This window comes from Athalia rosae, chromosome 1 (genome assembly GCF_917208135.1).
Source record: "Athalia rosae chromosome 1, iyAthRosa1.1, whole genome shotgun sequence".
NCBI lineage: Eukaryota > Metazoa > Arthropoda > Insecta > Hymenoptera > Athaliidae > Athalia > Athalia rosae.
The window spans coordinates 8,459,086-8,480,326 of NC_064026.1; the positions used below are offsets into that span (position 1 = coordinate 8,459,086).

The window sequence follows — 21,241 nt, forward strand, 5'->3', positions numbered from 1 at the left end:
TCGAGGGCTTCGAACCGAACCGAAATTATTGTACCATATGGTTTCATGTAAGCGTAGTTCGAAAGCTGTTTTCGACGTGGCACGTCAACAGCAGTTGTACGTGGATAACGTCATCGTTTGCGTAATTGGATTGAAGATGATGTGTGGTTGTGAGTTTACACTGTATGCAGGGCAGAGGGAAAAGCTCAAGTTGCTTGGTTCAATTTTGCCAAGACCGTTGCGATTTCGATATTTTTTTTTTTCAAGTCAACTCGTCATAATTCTTGTGCGAACGATAACAGGAGAAATTGACCAGACTCCGCTAGTCGACGTGAAACCGTTGCACAAAGAACGTTTTAACCATCAATCAGGGTCGAAATTTTCCCGCGATTAAACGCAACGTCAGCTCCGTAATAATCAGGCACACTTATACGGCAGTCGTAGTGCCAAGCTGATGTAATATTTACGACGTTGGCAGTGTTTTCAACAGCTTAATAATCCCGTCGATCATCAAACCGGGGCCGCGTGCGAGGGGTGCCCGGCGTCTCGACGCCCTTTGAAATCCCTCTGTAAACCGCCTGAGCTCCCGCCCGCGTACCGTGGACTATACGCGCGTCGATCAACGTTTCGAAATTTCACACCTAATCAAAAACCCACCGGTGAGGTTAAAACCGAAATGATCGTTACATAAGCTGTTCTCATCGCCCCAACGATAATAGGGGTGTTCCTCTACTTCCCATATGCAATGCGTAATGTCAAATATATGCTGCGTAATTGTGGCGCGCGTGCCTCGTCAGAACGATTTCTGATTTTACTTATAATTCTTACCGTTACGAAAGCTGATTTTTACATCGATTGTACGAATTAATCAAAAAATTTTCTCAAACACTATATGTATAACAATAAACCGACTTCGTGAACGCGGCAGCTGTTATCCCGTCGCATTATGATTATACGTAATATCATGATGTGGGTAGAATACATTGATATACGTAAGTAGGTATACATTTATTTACGTATGAGAAGATCGCAGCGGGTGGTTATCGCAGACGATTTTTGACCTCGAGACGCCCACGGTGCAATTCCGGTGTAGTGCGATCTGAAGAATCTACGGTAAGATTTACTGAGAAAATTGTTCAATAGCGTGCACGGTAGTGTATTACGTAATTAATTAACTAGGAGACGATTAATGAGCCACCGGTCCTCGATTAATGTAAAAAAAAAAAAACCATTGAAATTTTTGTAGTCTTTGCAAGCAAGTCGGTTTAGAGACGATGATCTACATCACCGATACCTACGACTTCGCCTATTTGTCTTCCAAATTCACCTTGATATACCGCTCGCCTTGAGACGATCTAATCAACGAGGTGAGTAGTCAACTGTAATATACCTTTATATCTCATCATCTTCATAAATCGTAAACGTCGCTTGACATGCCAACCTCTTACTTCTCCTCTCAATTCAATCAAGCTCTACGCGGCGACGTCTCGCACGGCTGATTCGAATCCGGTTTCAGACTTTTTTTCAACCGATCTAACCCATACATCTTCCCTCTCGAATCCTTTAATTTTACCCCATATCCGTGTACCTGCCGATCACCGTGTTCAAGTAACGAAGGAAATGTGTAATTCTCGCCACGATTATTTTGTCATATTATTTCATCAGTCGCTAAAAGGATCGTTCGTGTTCGTTCTACATTCGAAAATCGAAAAATCGCGAGTAACGCGGTGTACAACTTTTACCGCAAATATTCGCGATCGTAAATTTATCTCCACGAGCGAGTCGTAAAACTTCGGTAGAGATCACCTGCGGTGCATTACGTCTGTACAGATATACCCGTCAAACGCGAGCTTTTCGCTTGGAATCGTCGACTCCCAATTTCGTAATTTATTTACAAATCGGAGGTACAAATGATAGATATTTCATTCGTCGTCGAGATGTCAGTGAGTTGTTGACGCTTTCGGATGATCTCTCCGTCGAATCGAACATTGCTAATTCATTTTGTTATTCTATGAAAATCGAAACGTGGAATTTTTTAATCGCTTATCTAGGTACTCAATATGCAGAGGGATCGGGAAAAGAAAAACAATAAGATAAAGTTATCACTTACCGCGTCGAAGACGATGAGAAAGAATTTATAAAAATTATATACCCGTGTTTATCGGTGTCCGACCATCGTAAAAATAATTTTTATTCAGCTATACGGGAACAATTATAATCAAGAGCTATGGGTGAATTAATTGAATTCTAATTAAGCGGATCAGCGTAAAGTTTACGACAATTATATTCCATTCGATTGAAAATTAACGGTCTGCAGCGATGGTATTGAATTTTTTCAAAACTTTATAATACGCGTTACGTGCTGCGACTTTTTTATATTTTCAATTTTTTATTTCTTTTTATTTTCAACTCTCTTTTGTGTTTAATTATAGGCAGGTATATATAAATATAACGTTTTATGAAAAGGTGGATGACCCGGGTCGTAACGTATTAATGCATAAAACGCGTTCATACAACGAATTCGAAGCCTCGTATACATATACATAGGATATACACACAACGTATGTAGCTACTTAATTTCCTGCAACGAGCGTGAGAGCGTATGTATTTTCAATTTCGGTAGTGATTAATTCATGCAATTACATGCGCGTTATAACCAACACCCGGACGAACATACCGATTATGGTTACGGTACTCCGATGATGTCCCCTTTATCCTTCTCGGATATATAGTCAGTTACGTATGTACGTATGTATCTGTGGCTATATTTATATATATATATATATATAAATATATATACATACAGATGCATGTACATCTTACATATACGTATATTCCATATATTACGCGATTATTTATATACTATATAGACTTATATACATGCCTCCATACCTATTTACCGGTATCCGTATATTTAATGTATGCCAACTCTATTATCCGCACATAGAGACGCAAGAATTGCTGAATGATGAGCAATAGAATCGACGTGACCTATTCTCAGTACTTTTAGATATATACGACATATATAGAAAAATGTTATTACACGCCTATGGGTTACGACTCGGAAGTCAGTTACTCGTAAGGATTTTTTCTTTTTCTCGGTTAAGCTCACGAATTCCTTCTTCGCATACGTTCGAATTATCGCGTGCCGTTCGAGTGTAGGGTACCGGGGGGACGTAGGTAAGTAAATTTTGAGGAATGACATCTGCACGATTTTAAAACTATCCGAAAGATTTGAAACCTTACATGAAATTCGCATTAATACCGTCCGTCGAATCTATATACGCTTTGCCATAAACTAGAGGCAGTTTCTTTTTTTCTATTCGACCATTTTGTTTAGTTTTTTTCCCCCTAACGTATACGTAGTTGATCTTAACAGGTTTCCGGCAATAAAGAAGATGATTCTCGCTATTCCTCCATGGTATTATAATGTACATAACTGATACTCCGTATAAACGTTGGTACTGTACCTATACTTATTGAGCAGATAGTTGGGATGCATGTAAATTTCTGATTATTGTGCACTCGCCTACTCGTGTGCAGCTGATTGTGAGAATCGTATCTATGTATATATACTCATTGTAAATGTTGCGTGCACCGTACGACATGTATCGTTACATACCCACTTGTAGTAAATCCATTCCATATAGGTATCGCGGTAATTTTCACGATTCTTACCGTTCGTAAATTATTATTATTGTTTCACCTATGCACATTGTAAGGAACATACGTCACGAAACGATTGTAGTAACGGGTCTCCGAGTGTTGGCAATCAAATTTCACGTGCGGAGATTACAGCGATGATTTTTTTTTTTTTTTTATTTCTTGGTTTCGAATCGCTGCGGTGTGAGATATTTCAATAACGATCTGAGTTCATTTGAAAAAAATCGAAAGCTAGATCGCAAATAATCGCAAAGTTTAATCGCGAATACCTACAGAATTGACGCACCTGCGTAAATATATTCACGGTGAGAACTTCCTTCCATTACAATTTGTTCAATTGATTTATCGATGGAATTATTTTGTTTTTCTTTCGAATCCTCAATTTTTCGAACTATAATATACCGGAATATATGACGTTGTATTTCATACGTAAGCATTTCATATCGCGAGGATATTTATTGAAAATAATTACTCAAGGCGTCGCGACGCCCCTCGTCGTTGCGTGGCATCATGACCGGGACAAACAAATCGGCCTGTTGTAATATACATGTACGAGCTAGATCGTGGAAAACGACATGCCATCGAGGCGTGACGTCTCTTCGCCCTTTTTCCCACCCACGTCAGCTTTTTATTCTTGATTTTTTTCTCGTCCTTCTGCCCGCAATGAATGCGACTCGGAGCAAGAGTGCCGGAAGTGGTCGGACCTGCCGCGCCGTTCGAATCATATTCCATCCAGCAATTAAAAACCGTGCAATGTAAATTCTTATACGTATCAATTATTGTATCGGTACAATGCACTTTGCCGGCTACAGTTACACGTTCCCTGCTCATAATTATTATTTCATTTTTCATCCCCCTCACGATTGTTTATAATTAAGTGAATCGAGATTCTTCGTGCCGACGATGCAGATGACGACGAGGCCCGCCGCAACGGGGATTATACTCCGGCTCCGCGTGCCGGTTAGTACACGTGTGTATGATACATTGCAGATAATATTATACGCGGTATAATATCACCTCGTGTACCGCTGCACGCGACCATCGTCCAGGATCTTCGCTGCTGCAGGTGACGGAGAAACGAAAATTCGCGTCATATCGAGACGATCGTTATTAGCGACATTTAATTTATGCCACAAAAAAGTAGTCACTCGAGAGCAACCGCGAATTATAAATTCTTCGGAGAAAAAAAGGGTACGAGTCAATCATTGAGCGGACATATTTCTAACTCCGTTTTTCTAAGTTCGTCAAGTTTGAATACTGAAACTCGAGGGTCGTCTCCCTTTTGTTGAAATTTGTAAAATTTTTATCTCCATTTCGTTGCTCTCATTTGCGATTGTTTTCGTTCGTAAGGAGCAATCGCCGTGTAACGACGGTGAGCAGTTTTTGTATAAAATTTAACGTTACCGCTACGTGGCGCAGACTTACGTATTTTTCTAGCGAGCTTTAACGATCAATTTCGACGTATATAATTCGCGTTCCCCGTTGACGACGCTTTTCGAAAACCCTCGGATGAATTAGAGGGGCGGAGGTGATTAGAGGAGAGAAACGAAACGAGACAATTCCCCAATTACGCCAATTACGATTGGGGAGTCATGTGCGGCGTACGTGTCGTTATAAAGGGCCGTGTGCGTAAAGCGTGCAGAGCGTATACAGCAGTGCTCTTCGTATAAACCCGCCCACTTTTGACTCCTCTATGTTCTCTTCGTATCCCCTTAATTCCTCCTTTTTCCTCCTCGTACCTTCGCACTCGTTAAATGTTGGCTTTCCTCTTCGTTATATCTCGCCTAAAGTTCGTCACGTCATTGCTCGGTTACTACCCCCCTTAGTTCGCAATTTTTACACATTCGATTATCACATGCCATGCGTACCCACGTGTGTACATGGGTATATTTAATGTGTACATACGTGTTATATGTATTAATATCTCGCTACATTAGCTGCTTTTAATCAATTATTATTTCACTTGCTCCAAGCTTTATAGAGAGGAAGTTACGAGTTGTTCTCTCTATGGAGATATATCCACGCGGTACACACCCCGTTCTCCGCCCTACCTGCAACTTATGGTATACCGTGCGTTTCGTACGTTCGGATACGTTCGGAAGTGAACGTTTAATTTTTACTACGATTCCGTTCAATCGGAGGATGTGACGTAAAATCAACGATTCTTACTTCTCTTCACTTTTGTGGGATGGACCCTTCTTGCGGCTGGACATCGGCCCGTGACCAAAAAAAAAAATGAGAAAAATTTAGACCTGTTCGTTCTCAGCCGTGGGCATACGCGTCTAGATGGGATTTCAGTGGTCTGTGACCAATTGGGGATCTGAATGAGACGGCGGAAGCGAAAGAGAGGCTCAGTTTCTGATCCAGAACTAAGTACACGAGTCATCTGCTCGATTCGGACGATTAATTCTCGAAATACTGCTGCTGCCTACGGTGACGGTGACCGGCGTAATTTACGCAATCGTTCGGACAACCAAAGGACAACAGTCGATAGAATCTTACGGATAGAGTAATCGGTTGAGAAACGTATAGAGGGGATCTTTGCAAATTATATGTGGCGAATTCGGACCACCCGGTAGATCGGAGAGAGCCATCCATGTCCGTCATGTCCGTAACCGGGGTGCACTGTACGTAAAAGGCGAGTATGTAATCTACGTGGATTGTATACGTGTATGTATGTCTACGTATGCAATGTAGGTATGAATATGGGATATATAGCGAGGGCTTGCCTTTTCCACGTGCTCGCTTGTTCCTGGATCGCGATGAGTGTCCCGGCGTCCCGACGTCGTCACGCACGCGATGTTATAATATCTCATAGATGCAGTGGAAAGAGGTTTACGTAAACTTATATACACGCGTGTATACGTATAGGGCATTCCGTGTCAACTCGACCCATGTAGTGAGACTCTGCCTATTTTCTATTTCGTCTAAAAATTGGCCTCCGATTGTTTTGACGTTAATTTTGTGTTTGTATCACTTACCGTCACTAGGAAGATTTGGAAAATGAAAGATAGTAATGTTGAAACGGAGGTCGATTCACCACGGAATGCCCCGTAGATTGATATTGCACGAGTTCGGACGCATTGAGATCGCCTCGCGTTTTCCGCCCACGCGTCACTCGCCGCATTGCTCTACGTTTCTTCTTCCCTCTTTTATTTCCTTCAACTTTTTAATTCTTTACGCTCTTCGAGTCTTCGCTTTGCTAGATTTTTTTCAATCTCTTTTTTTTTTTTTGTAAATTTTTTGTTCATTTTTTTTCTGCAACAATACGGATGAATTAAAAATACGTTAACCTCGTAAGACAACCTGCTGCAGGATGTGCACAACATTATGTCCTCTCGCTGCATGTAATCTACGAAGTTTTTGATACAATCACGACTTACACGATATGTTAATTAAATACTAATTTGCTATGCCAAGCTTAATTATCGAGAGTTCTTTTCCGTCAATTTGAAATTTCGTCAAAAACCGGCTCACAACCCTCCATCTAATTTTATAAAATGTGGAATCAACCTGCGGCACGTTATAGGAATATTTTTCTATCTATTCTCTTCTCGTTGTTTGTTGTTAGAAGTAATTAGGGACTACTTATCTCGCCCTAGTCAGCCATCATCACTTGATTATGATGTCAAACAGTGAAACAACTAATAATCAATTTATTCGGCAGCTCACCGGGTGGTTCTTCAATTTTTATAACACTAGCATTGCACGCGAGCTACATTTGATTTCATTTAAATTATTGTCGCGTGAGTTTTATTTTTCATTTTCACATCATTATGTTTCACACACATGTTAAGAGTTTTTTTCTATCAATCTACGAATTTTTCTCATCGAGATAGCTCAATTTTGGTGCTCCAAAAAGCGAAAGAATGGTACTGACTCCAAGGTGTACCCGTTTGGATTTTTTCGTTTTTTTTACCAAAAATAAAGTATTTTTAAAATCAATCGAAAGACACTTTTCTTACGTATTTTGACCCCAGGAACACGAATCTGAAAGTTAAATTGATGTATCTATAAAATTGGCCAAGTTATCGCCAGTTTTTCACTTTTTTGGGTAAAAAATAGAAAATTGATTTTTTAGTGTATCTTGATGTAATTTGAGCTCAGGAATCCGAATCCGAAAGAAAAATTGATCTATCTGCAGAAATGACGGAGTGATCCCCATTTTTTCGCATTTTTTGGCATAAATTTGAAGATATCTCAAAGGGAAAAAATCTTAGCTCAATTTGGACGACGGATTCGTGTTCCCGAGGTCAAAATACATAAGAAAAGTGTCATTTGATCAATTTTAAAAAATAAAAATTTTTGGCCAAAATTTGAGATTTTTCCAAGGGGTACCCCTTACGATTTTTTCAAATTTTGGCAAAAAATTTTTATTTTTTAAAATCGATCGTATGGCACTTTTCTTATGTATTTTGACCTCAGGAACATGAATCCGTTGGCCAAATTGAGCTACGAATTTTTCCCTTCGAGATATCTCCATTTTTCTGCTTCAAAATGTGTAAAATTGGCGATAACTCGATCAATTCTACAGATAGACCAATTTAACTTATAAATTCGCGTTCCTGGGGTCAAAATACGTAAGAATAGCATATAAAATGAAATATTTTTTTTTGGTCCAAAATCGACAAAATTCCAAGGGGTACCCCTTCGGATTTTTTCAAATTTTGACCAAAAATTTTTGTTTTTAATCATTGATCGTATGGCACTTTTGTAACGAATTTTTCCCTTCGAGATATCCTTGATTTTTCACTTTCTGGGTCGATAAATTGGCGATGACTCGATCAACTTCATAGATGGATCAATTTTACTTCAAAAAATCCACGGCACGAATCCGTTGGTCAAATTGAGTTAGGAATTTTTCCCATCGAGATATCCTTTACATTTCTGTGGCACTTTAAGTTTCGAAATCGATTTCTCAAATTCCTAATTCTTATTCTAAACTCGACGAGCTAGTCTCCTCATTACGCTTGTAAAACAGCTCATGAAATTCACGTGACACATGTTCTACTAGAGAATCTTTTTTTTATACATTCACATATATGTATAGGTATATTATCGAACGAGTTATATCCGTGTGATGTATGTACGGCCAACGCATACGTACGTCTGTATTTAAATTGGTAAAATTTGGCGAACTGATCTTAGCTGGCTCGTAATTCGCGATCGATTACTTAATACGTGTTCGGAGTATCGAGTTCTCAACAAAAGCCCACCAATGTTCTTCGATCAATTTATCGGCATCCGTGACGCGTTGCTTACTCATAACGACGATGCGATCTCAAAAAACTGCTCTTCGTCGCCGCTGAAAACTTCCACGTCATGTTCGTGCCAAATTTTACAAAGGTAACTGACCCCGTATCGCATATAGTTTTGTTCATTCAAAATCGTTTCGAACGTAGTGCGTATAATATGATAGAAGGCAGATTTGCAACAACGGAAATACCTATACCTCGACCTACACACATTTCACGAACTGATGTGAGGAGAGTTTTTTAAATTAGTATTTCGGATTTTTTCAAAAAATTACATTTTTTATTTTCCCTCCGTAACTCACTAAGTATTCATTTATTAGCGTACAATAATTTGCGTAAGTTTCGTTATGGGTCTGAATTTGGTTCAGAAGCTATCAATTACTTTGTTCTTTCGATTCTGATTCTTTTTTTGCGAAATCGAACGTATGTACGGCATGTAATTTATCATTAGCATTGAAATTGAAGTCTGCTCAGTCACTCACCTACCGTATGATATTATTCATATTCCCTGCAAATTCCTTTTTCTTCTTTTCTTGATGTACAGGAATACCTTGTAAAGGTCTTTGCCATTTCTACTGCAGTCAAAGATGACAGCCGTATTATTTCATGACACGCGTCGAGTACCGCAGGATCATCCGACACTCGAGGTTTGGAATTTTTATCTTTATTATGATTATATACATTTTAGTTTCCACGCCTGATTCACACGGGCATGCCCGGGAAGACATGATATTAATGATAGTCTATTCCTATTAAAAATAAGTTAACAAAAAATAGGTAACGTGGTTTTACAATCTAGTAATGTAAGAAAAGAAATATGTGGGAGCGGGAAATGGAGACGAAAAAACGATTATTATTTCAGATTTCAGAGTTCAGTCAGCGAAATGATCCTCTCCAAGTCCGTTTTCTCTAGGAAAATCAAAGGTCGAAATTTAATTTTGCAATCTAAAAAAAACTATCACTTGCATCGACAATTTTTCGTAAAAATCAAAATTTGACGTATGTGAAAATCGGACGAAATGAATGAAAACAAAAAAACGTGATTTTTATGTTTAACGTTACGCGAATCAAACTGGAGGCTTAGAAATTCCCCGGAATTCATTCTGTATTTCGATGAACGATCTTTTTTTAGTTTCAGGAACAAAAAAGTATATGAAAATTGTCGATACAATATTGATGGCTGCGAATAAGTAGAAAGTAACGTAAAGTCCGTAAACGTCGGTGATAATTTGGTATATTTTCAGAATAACGACACCTAAACCGGCCTGGTAAACCGCAGTTATGGTCATTGCGGCTGTCTTAATTTGATGAGGATATATTTCCGCTTCTATCATCACAGGTACAATAGCTAGGCCCAAAGTATGGGCGGTGAAAAATAGCATTATAAGCACCACGGGCAGCCACGCGACATCGGTGACGTCAGTTCCGTTTGCTACCAATTGAAAGAACCAACCCCCACCTTGAATCAGATATGATACGCGATAGAAAAAATTTGATCCCACATTATCAGCCGTTACTAAATTTTCGTTGATGCTACTCACCCAATAAGAAAACAGCGCTGAACGTACTGGAAACTAGAAGAAGAGGTCTTCTCCCCGCCCTGTCAGCAAGCAGAAGCACGACAAAGGAATTAATAAATTTCACAGCCGATATCACGATCATGATGATACCCCAACCGATGCCCGCGTCGAATTTCTTGAACATAACGCCGACGTAAGTCACAAACGGGAAGAAACCAGCAAGTGTCTGACAGGATCGCAAACCTATCGCGATTGCGAGTGCCTGTAAAAATCCAAAAATGTGTATGAGAAATATTGATAACCTGTTGCGGAGAAACCGTGGTGGTCGAGGATATTCAACGGTGATATACTTTTCGATTTCCTTTGACGGTAAACACCTCGAAGAAAGATCCTTTTTCATTTCGGTTCAAAATCAGACTCTTCTGGATTCCTTTTATTTCTTCATCAACGTCCGACGTTCCTCGTAACCTTGTCAGACTTTTCTTAATATCGTGCGGGCGATTTTTCATTGCATAAAAAAATGGAGATTCTGGCATCCAGATGAACGTCAGAGTAAAAACTGCTGGAATCGCAGCTGCGGTCGCTGCTAAGACTACTCTGCCCACCCATGGACCAACCACAATGGGTATCAGGGCGCCTAAAATCATCGACACCGACATGGTCGTGCTCAACGCACCGCGGATATCGTTCTCCGCTATCTCGCTGATGTAAATCGGACATACTGCCATACTGATACCGTTTCCGACTCCTGCTATAAATCTTTAAAAGACAAAAAAAAGTGTCCTCTTTTTAGGTCCAACGTTTTACATTTATTGAGAATCAAAAAATTGAATCTTCAACGGCCTCTTCGGATTGATTGAGGACATTGAGATATTTTGAAAAATTGGGCATCTTTCTATCCGCAGTAGAAATGTCCCCCTATTAATCGCAGGGATTAGACTAGACCATGAATCATTTGAACTTCTTTGGGCATCGAATGACTCGTGATGGACTTTTCTATTACGTAAGCCGCCGAAAACAACAAGAGATTATGTCAACTTGAATGCCACTTGCTTTCGATTTCATAATGCAATGGAATTTTTTCATTGATTCATTCGAAAATTGAAAAAAGAAAAACGCCTAAAGATTGCCTATTCCCGTTGCTAGAAATGGATGAATGTAAAGACGATGAATTGCCATAGAAGATGAAACGAACAGTTTACCTGATGTCCACTAATTTTTTTTGTCTAACGATTCTCAGTGGTTAAAAATCAAAAATTGTCATCTATTGACATCAATTACTCACCTGGCTAGATATATCCACCAGTATTCATTGCCCAGCGCTAAAATAAGCGCTGAGATCAAATATGGAATGGATGTTGAAAGCAGCACACTTTTTGTCCCCCATTTATCTAGTAAGGGACGGAGAAAAATGGATCCCAGAATTGAACCGATCAGGGCGAAGCTCACGATCCAAGAACTTTGATTCGAAGTTATCGGAACCGGGGAATCCGGAGACATCAATTTCACCAAAGACGGTATTGGCCACGTAGAATGAAATCCACCGCTCATGATTGCCAGGCATGCTATTTATTGGATTATGCCGATTATGAAAATGGCGTCAATCGCTACGTTTTGAACATCAAAAATCACCTGATATAGCTGGTAATACTTGTGGTAAGGTCTTTGATTTTTTTCCGACTTTAGCTCGTAAATCGTCGTTCATCAAAGATTCGGCGTGCGTTTGGCATTCTTCATATTCTCCCATGACTTCATAATCTTCCATGGTCATCGTTAGGGCGAAAAAAAAAAAAATCAATGAGGTAACCAAAAACTGGATTGAAGTATGATTAAAGTCACGCACACGGTAAAGTCATCACATAATCACCGGGAAAAATGGATAAAATAGAATTTCATGCACAATTCTTGTACTCAAATTCCGAATCTCGATTGAAATATGATCGGAAGCTTATTTGAAGTAGAATGCCGATGTATACGCACATTTGTCACAAACGTATCGACTGAGGAATATTTTACAATGAATCTATCAGTTTCGATTTATCTGATCGTTATATGCAGTTGCAAATTACCCACGTAATAGAATAAAATCTATCCCCATATGTAACTTAATTATCCTGAAAAACCGGTTAAAAACTATCGAACGATGATGCTCATACGAAAAAAGAAAAGTTGGCTTTATAGACAGCGTTTATTTTTCAATTAACCAAGTCAATAATTAAAGGTCAACGCGTATCACGCCGGACGGAGGTAGGTATTATCGGAATCGAAACGAACTCCTGGGAAATTAACGTTTCGATCGAAACTCTAGATTTTCTCAACAAAATTCTTCTCAAATTTTCTCGTCAGCGTTAACAATAATATTCATGGTTTAAACCTATCGTACACAGCTACGTACCCTGAATAACACAGCAGTTATAGGTATCCTCCACTCATGTCAGTAGCTACGCAATTTTTCTACTCCGGAATCGCATAGATGACGTCGTTTACTTTGAATTCTTTTACCCAATTCCCACCGTACGTTAAGGCTTGAGTTACGTGCTCCGCTGTATGATAATAAGAAACCAGACGAAGAAGAGTGAGTATATTATAAAAAAGAGAAAAATAAACGCACATCGCATACGTGTATCGCCCACTCGTTAAAAAATTTTGCAAGATTTCTATGCGCTACACGTATTTTCGAGAAAAAAAAAAATAAAAAAAAAATGAAAATTCAAGTCAACGACTTTTTCCCTTCTGCTGTTGAAATGCTAATTTTCACTTCACTCCGGCACGATAAATTGCAGCTATTTTACGACGAATATTCTCCCATAGAAGAGATCTAATCTAAACTACATAATTTGGATAAGTTGAAAGAGAGCGAAAAGAATTGCCCTTCGTATGAGAAAATTCGTTCGAAATAATAATGACGAAGAGTTTCGAACGCTGACTTTTGGAAAGAAGGAACTACGCGCTTTCAAAATTTCGAAAATATGTATCGTATGTTGTTTCAATTTTTCGAATTTTTTAAAAACTGACCGTCATCGAGTGACGACCTAACTTTTTTCTTTCAATTTGTCCCAAATAGAAGATAAGGGTTGTGCCCGATGTGGTGGACAATCACATATCAATTTATTGGCGTAAAATGATATTCATATTTTCTAGCACTTGCCGGAATTTGAGCCTTTACTACTGGTTATTTACTACAAGGCGAGCTATATCGGGACAAGTGTCCGATGTTGGAGTCACACTGTCTGAAGCCAAGATTTGGGGCTTATTTAATAACGTTGGGTGCTTAGTCATAGAGGTGCAACATTGGCAGTTGCTGATGTCGCGCATTCCTGCCTTTTATCGGTTGTTCAGATGCATGTTGCTCTAAACTGCTGATCTGCTTTGTCAGCTTATTGCAACGAAATTTCAGATTAGATTTAAAAATAACAACGAAAATTCGCAGGATTCGTTGGAATTGAAGCGTTCGGTTTTAATTCACGCTTAAGAAATGGGCCGGTATTCGTTGACTATTTTCTTCAGTCAAACCCGGAGGGTTTTGTAAAGTTGTCGGATAATTGTCGAGAAGTGCCAAAGTACCAATCTGGAAGCATCGCACTCTACGTTTATTCGGGGAGTCCCTTGCGCAGAGAGGAGTCAAATAATAGTCGAATAATAACGCAACTATAACTCCGACGCTCTCCAAGTATTTTTTTACAAAACATACGTACACGTGTCTGCCGAGTTACATGTATAAATATATATACCCATCTACATATACGTATATATATATATATATATATATACGAAAGGCCCAGAAACGAAACGTTGAATGCACCGAGAAGCGAGTAGACTCGTTCGAGAAGTACGTTGCGGAGGGTCCGAATGAAGTCGAGTCGGCGATGCGGTCGGTGTCTAAGGTTGTTGGCGGCGGGGCAGCGAGCGTACTTCCTGCAGTGACCGGAAATCGCGACTCAGTGAGATCGGAGCCCGTGCAGGAGAGCCTCCAACGACTCGACGAGGGGTTCCTGCGCATGCTAGAGTAACTTCTTCCTTACCTCGGCGGACCCTGTTGCCGTATATTATGCACGCGAATCGCGAGACTCGACGGCCATTTTACCGCGTAATAAATTTGTTATCTTCACGATCACGTATCGTCCACGTGAAAGTCGACTGTTCCTCAGTCACCGTACGATCAACCTTCTTTATTTTCGGAGTCTCCCATAGCTCCGCGAGGAATTCGAGAAATTCGACGATTCGTTGAGAGAACAGATCACTCAATCACCGATGTGTGAGCAGGGTGTTCGAAATATCCTAAATATGAAAATTTGCCGAATAGAAAACCGAAAACTAAAACATGGTTTGCATCCCGATTTTCTAGCCTCACCGATCTCCACAGCTGTACATACCTACGAATCGTTCGTTCAATGACCCTCGCTTTTGCGCGTGAAATTTTTTTTATCGCCTCCTGAAAAAAGTCATTCAACACCCGTGCAAACGGTTGATTTTAGGCCCCGTATAGAGTGCCTGAATCCGGGGCGATGAATCGAGATTTTTACCCTCCAAAGCTCAACGTCACCGTCGACTTATTATTCTCAGATAAATCTAACGGCGTTGGGTGCACACGCTGCAACGCTTGTCGAGGGTTGATCCTATTTTCTTTTAAATTCTTTTCGCACCAATTCTTTATTGTCACCTTTTCTCTAGAGACCGTACTCTTACGAGTGAAGAGAATTAGTTTCTATTCCGTGAATTCCACGTGGATGTACCGTACATAAATCTGAAAGATTTGAACGACGATTTTATAACAGACACGTTCGGAAGACGAACGAACTTTTCATTCACGTTAGTCGCTATCAGCTGTTACATCTGTGACGAGGTATCGCGAGAGAAAACAACTGTCATAAATATTCGCATGGATTCAGTGGTTATACGTAATTTTATTTTTCATTCAAAAACTGAAAAACAGTTTCTCTTCGAGTTCCCACAGAATAAATGAAAGCATAATTTATTCAAATATCGTGTTATTTAACGATCGTTCGTGGAACTTGATTCCAATTAATGGTAAACCAGCTCTTTAATGAGTACCTACCTATTCTCTAGAAATGTACACGTAACGCAGACGTTACGTGTACACAATGCACATGTAGGGCTTAGCGATACAAAACGACGATTTTATTTTTCATTCAGAAAGAAATAAATAATGATGATGAAAAATACCTAGAGGCCGCGCGTGTAGATTAAAAATTCTGTACAAGAGATCGATGTCGTTGTCTCAGTTTTTGCGGGACGTTGTTGCGGCGCGTTAATGTTTGAAATTTATTTTATACACCGCGAGTCCGTTCCTCGTAAGTAAACCCCTGCAAGCTGGTCGACCTCTGTGGGGTTCGTTCCGCAGAGTCAGTGCGTGTCGGCTGCTCCTCCTGTTTGCTATACGTAACATCAGGTGTTGAGATCAGGTGCGCTACTTTTTGATACGAAAATTGAAATCTGAGATCTCCCCGCAACCACCTGTGGGGGTGGCGTTGATTACTCGTTACCTCGTATAAACCCTCCAGAAATACCTTTTCTCGTGGAGAACTGTGCCACCTTGACGAAAGCTTGAAAGAATGAAATGGCAAAAAAAAAATAAAGACGGAAACATAATTAATTTTAGGAGGGAAAACTAGTCCCTGAAACTATTTCAGAATTGTTTTTTCTTTTTTACTTTATGCGCCGACTAAAAATATACAGGAGGAGGTCCTTCTGAATTTGACTTTTCCAGTCGTTCGTACTGAAGACGGAGGCATCGTTTTTGTTGAAATTTTACCCACAAATCTCCCCTCGATATTCACCCCTATTGGATGGAACACGACCGCAACTTGACCGTTGTGTGTCATCTATGAGCGTCGAATAATGATCGTTGTCAAGTGAATTACGGAGGGATATTTTTTCCTTTGATTCCAGAATATAGACGTATCCTTTGGTTGCTTTTTTCTTCCCCTCTCTTCGTCTCTCTTCCGGTTTTTCTTTTTTTTTTTATCTCTTTGAGTTCAACAGAGTAACACGGAAAAAGAGATTTATCGGGGTCAGTCGCCGTCAAAGATCGAGTCCGAACTCCGCACCGGGCTAAACAAGCTATTTATGTACCTTCGTACTCGATGACGCGGATGTGCAGCCGTCTGTCCCTGGCTTTGGCCCTGGACCCGGTGGATCTCTGATCGACTCCGAGCTGCCCGTGTCCCTGGACCCGGAGAGCAGCCTGTGCTGCCCCTGCTGCTGCAGCGTGCAGGTATAATACGTATTTATATACCTGACGCAGGTTGGTCTCTTTCGCGGCCATCTGCTGCTGTTGCTGCTGCTGCTGCTGCTGCTGCCGCTGCTGTTGCTGCCGATCTCGTGACACCTGAAATTTATCGAAATGTATACCTACGTATTGTATATAGGTAGGTACGCGCGTTCGTGTACCTTTTGACAATGAGAGTAAGGTGCTACTGCTGTCCGTCGAACGACAAGTTCGATTTATAACTCCATCGGCGATGAGAGGGATTCCGAAATTTGAACCTTGATCGAGACATATCGCTGTTGCAGCTATAATCGATCGTATGTTTTGAATTAGAATCGTAAAAATTCAACCAATCCTGACGAACGATTTACCGGGCTCGTTTGAACGATCGTTCGAAATTCGAGAGTATCGAGTCTCCCGATCTGTTCATTACGGTACTATAACTGTAATGTACAGTTCAACCCGACGATGATTCTGTTTCGATTACACGCGGATGCCATATCAACACAACCGAGCAAGATCTCGTGCACCTGTAATCCGAGAGAGTATCCTCGTCGTTATACCTATCGTAACCGCAATTGGAGTCACGTGCAGCGCGGTGCACATCGAGGTTTTCCGTTTCTAAACTATCAACCACCGCCGCGCCTATTTTGTTCATTCAGGATACTCGATTGTCGCATATTGTTTTGTATACATATATAAATATACACAACGCGACACGTCGTTTCCAAGCTCACTTTACCCCACGACCCGCCGTTTCTTTTTTTCCACTTTATACCGATCAGTGTTCCGTTTCGGACCGTAAGGGTTTCCCTGGATGTAATCGCTATACATACGTACGTCACCGCAGGGACACCCATAAACGACAAAAACTGACGGGGGTGAAAAAGAGAAAAAATAAAGAGAACGAATGTAAGAATACCCACCCCGGTGATAATTGATATCAACTGCGGAGTTACACCTGCTTATAGGGGTTGGTGTGACGAAATCGAGTACGCTTCTCTTGTTTGAAAATTACTCATCCTTGTAGTATCTAGTTTTGTTCCTTCGTCTCTCTCCGCGAGGGTGTTCGATTTTTCAACAATTTCAATCCGGCCACTCCGAACACCTGGACTTGGGGGGGCGGGGGGTGTGTAATGTGTAATATAAAATATTCTACGTATAACGTCACGAGAAAAAACAGCCAAAAACGTCGGTGCGATATCCATGGTACGATAAGAAGCGCAGCAGGTAAAGCATACAAGGCCGCAGCAGGTAGAGGAGACAGAAACTAGGCTTGAGAAGAAAAAAAAAAAAAAAAAGAAAGAAAAAAAATTTGGAAAAGTAAAATGACGTAAAAAAATATCATAGACCCTATATACTACGCGTTATGCTCACATATCTATGGTGCTGTACATACAACGCGGCAATCAACCCCAGACAGGAAGTCTAATTTGTATTTTCCTGCCAGTCTTCTTGCCTGCCTGCTTGCCCGCCTGCTCGCACCAACGGGAGAATTATTTTATATTCGTAATGTCCTGCAGGAATTAGAAGGGTTATATACCTATACGTATGTATTTTAAATAACGTACCTAATAAACGTGTAACGAACCGACTCCTTGTTTCGTCGAGATAATTATACCCGTCAGTTGTAAGTTAGACACGTACGTTGCGAGGAATGAGAATTGTGGTGTAAATTATTTTTTTCAAATTTTACGTACATCGTACGACGAAAGTCGAACAAGTGAATTTCGTTGGTCTCCATTTGTTTATTGTAATGTAAATTCTGAACGGTAAATCGATATTTGTACGGAATTTCCACGAGTATGAGGAATCGGAGAGGAGGACGCTGTTTTATTTATTTTTTGTCTCGAAATTTTCCTACGATTCGTTATTTCGTGTCGTCGTTCCGTACGAGATTCCGTACGACGCGACGGTTATTCTGCATACGTGGTTCTTCACGCTTCTACTTTCGTTCTGTTTCGGTGCCGATGAAATGCACTGCTGCCGACTGTAACGGTCCTCCGCTATTCCCAGCTATCTTTGCACCGTGTAGTTCTTCTTTCAAGATGTTACAACGCCGACCCAAACCTACCGCGAATACACGCGGGACTCATTCTCAGCTCAATTTTTTCCCTTTTTTCTCCTCGCTTTGACTCCACAATTGTATAATTGATAATAAAAAATTCGAGAAAGGAAAAAACCAAAGATCACGAAATTCGTTCTACGGCATCCGTTCGTGTACCGTACATATTCACGTCGCAAAATAATATTTTCCAAACAAACAGAACAGGGGTAATTCGTATCGAATGAAAAATCGGAAGGGAAGATTATCACGGTCAAGTAGCTCGTCGCACGGATCGTACGTACGTAGTTTGCCTGGCTACGTGTTTGTTCGATCATCTCTAAAGAGTCCTTTGACTTCCGGTTAACGACACCTAGACCACCCAGCCCCTGGAGTGCAGCCACCGAAAAAATATTATACCCATACCTCTTTTGTAAACCGACACCTGTGCTGCCGCATCGCACCGATCGTCCGTGATCAAAATTTTCAAGATTTCCTCCGACTAAATTACATATATTTACACATCTCTACCGCAGTTGCGGCATTGATTATTATATTCTTTGAATTCGATTCGAATTTTAATTACTTCGGTATCGTTCACGTGCCGAAAAAAAGGGGGAAACAATATAACGCTGAGAGAAAAAAAAAACTCTTCTCAATTACCGTAATTTGGGTGTCGTAATTTGGGTGTTAACGTAATTGGGTGACCGGTGCCTCGAGGCTTCTTCGGCACGCGACGATCTTCGGCGCGGTGAGTTCGAAAATTGACTCGTTTGAAACTCTCGAAAATCAACTGTTTGCGCGTAATGAGTTTTATTAAATTTTCATCAGTTCGTCAGATAATGACGAGAAAAAAAGAAATCGTTCAATGAGATCCGTACAGCAAATCGTTTATCGGTATTATTTTTACCGAAAATATCATCTTCATCTGCGGACCATTATTCATCAAGTCTCACGTACATTGAGCCACTCGAAGTCAATTGTTTGTTTTAACCGGAAGTAGAACTTTGCAGAGGATATTCAGAAGTGAAAGGAAAGCGTGGTTGTGAAATCCAGATGGCCGGAATTACCTTTTTTCTTTTTTCTTTCTCTTTTACCCCGAGAGTGGTAGGTGGGTAAAGGAAGATGGAAAAAAAAAGGACGGGCAAAAAAGACGCATAAATAATTCGGCGAATAAATCGTACGAACCGCGGAATCTGTTTACTGTATTCGGACCGACAACGGCGAACATCCGGATTTTATTGTGGAGTCCGAAACGAGAGAACAGAAGAAAATGAAGAATATCCGTTTCCGGATGTCGCGCGGTTTTTGGACCAACAATTTATGAAGCGGAACCCGAAAGGTGGACGAAGAAGTTCCAAAGATGGAAGACTCCAGTAACCCACCGTGATGTTATAACGGCGTAAAAGGTGAACGAACAAAAAACAAAAAATAAATTAAAAAAAAAAAAAAAATAGGGCGCTGACGAAAGAGAGGAGGATCACGAACGAGAAGAAGCTGTGGCGGGGGAAGGATAAATCTTTTTCGTCATCCTCCTCGAAGTTGAACTCGGAGAGGGGATGCGCGCGGCGCGTGCATTGCGTGAAACTTTGAACGTGGCGCGTGGCACGAAGAAACTCATCCAGCTGAATTCTCTGTACAGTCAGTCACGTGTACGCTAACGTGAGGAGAGGCTGCAGGGGCCAAGAAATCGAGGCAGGACTTATTCGAGGGAAAGATACGACGCGCTCGACGATCGCCCGTACGTTGTAAGTCGGAACTTACCGCGTTGCGTCGGTTTTACATGGCTTGGTTTCGTGGTTGTCGCCAGATGTCTGGTCGTTTCCAGCAGCTGCAACCACCTTCGTCTTCGGCGCGCCCTTCCCTTTCCCCCCTCCACATCGCCCTCCTCCTTACCGTACGCTACGGAGAACAGCTACCTGTACATTCAGCTTTGGGGCTCTCTTATCCCTCACCTTCTCCGTGATCTTTCTTACTCTCATTTCCCCGAGACTCGATCACGCGTCGTTTTAAACACGTTTACAAATTTTTATCAGCTGCTCCGCGGGACCGGACTCCTTCGCCGCCGCGTCTTGACGCGCCGGCGATCCCAGCAGTCTTCCGGAAGATCGGTTTCCAGCTATCCGAATTTCATTCGATACATAAAAGAGAGAGAACCTCGTGAACTATGCGAAAAGCTGGGATATTTGTTTGGCGATATTTTCCGAAATTGATTCGGGAAGTTTCGCGAATTAACGCACGATGATTTCTACATTTTATTTATCATTATTTACCTTCGCGATGAACGAGCTCTGATTTATTTTTATTGCACAAGTTGATATTTCACCTGCACGTAAGTAGAGCGTGAGGCGAACAATTTCCTCGTCGACTCGAGCGGAATGTTCTCTCCACTATTTGATCAGTTTGATCGTTTCTCAACCATTACTTACGCTGTACTATACCTGTTCGAAATCATTTCAATTTTCGTCCGATTCTCACGTATCAAATTTATCACTGTTTCACGTACGTCCTCGACGGAATGTGACACGCGGGCGTTCCGAGGGGTTGACGA

At 40.9% G+C, this 21,241-nt stretch overlaps 1 protein-coding gene across 1 annotated transcript; it reads right to left on the reverse strand.

The window, feature by feature from the left end:
• Positions 1–9,545: 9,545 nt before the first annotated feature.
• On the reverse strand, positions 9,546–12,457 carry LOC105685965 (facilitated trehalose transporter Tret1-like). Its single transcript, XM_012400474.3, has 5 exons — positions 12,050–12,457; positions 11,703–11,982; positions 10,768–11,176; positions 10,439–10,679; positions 9,546–10,356 (listed from the first exon to the last, which is right to left on the reverse strand). The coding sequence occupies exons 1-5, from the start codon at positions 12,186–12,188 to the stop codon at positions 9,965–9,967; spliced, it is 1,461 nt and encodes a 486-aa protein (XP_012255897.2). The 5' UTR covers positions 12,189–12,457; the 3' UTR covers positions 9,546–9,964.
• Between the last annotated feature and the right edge of the window lie 8,784 nt (positions 12,458–21,241).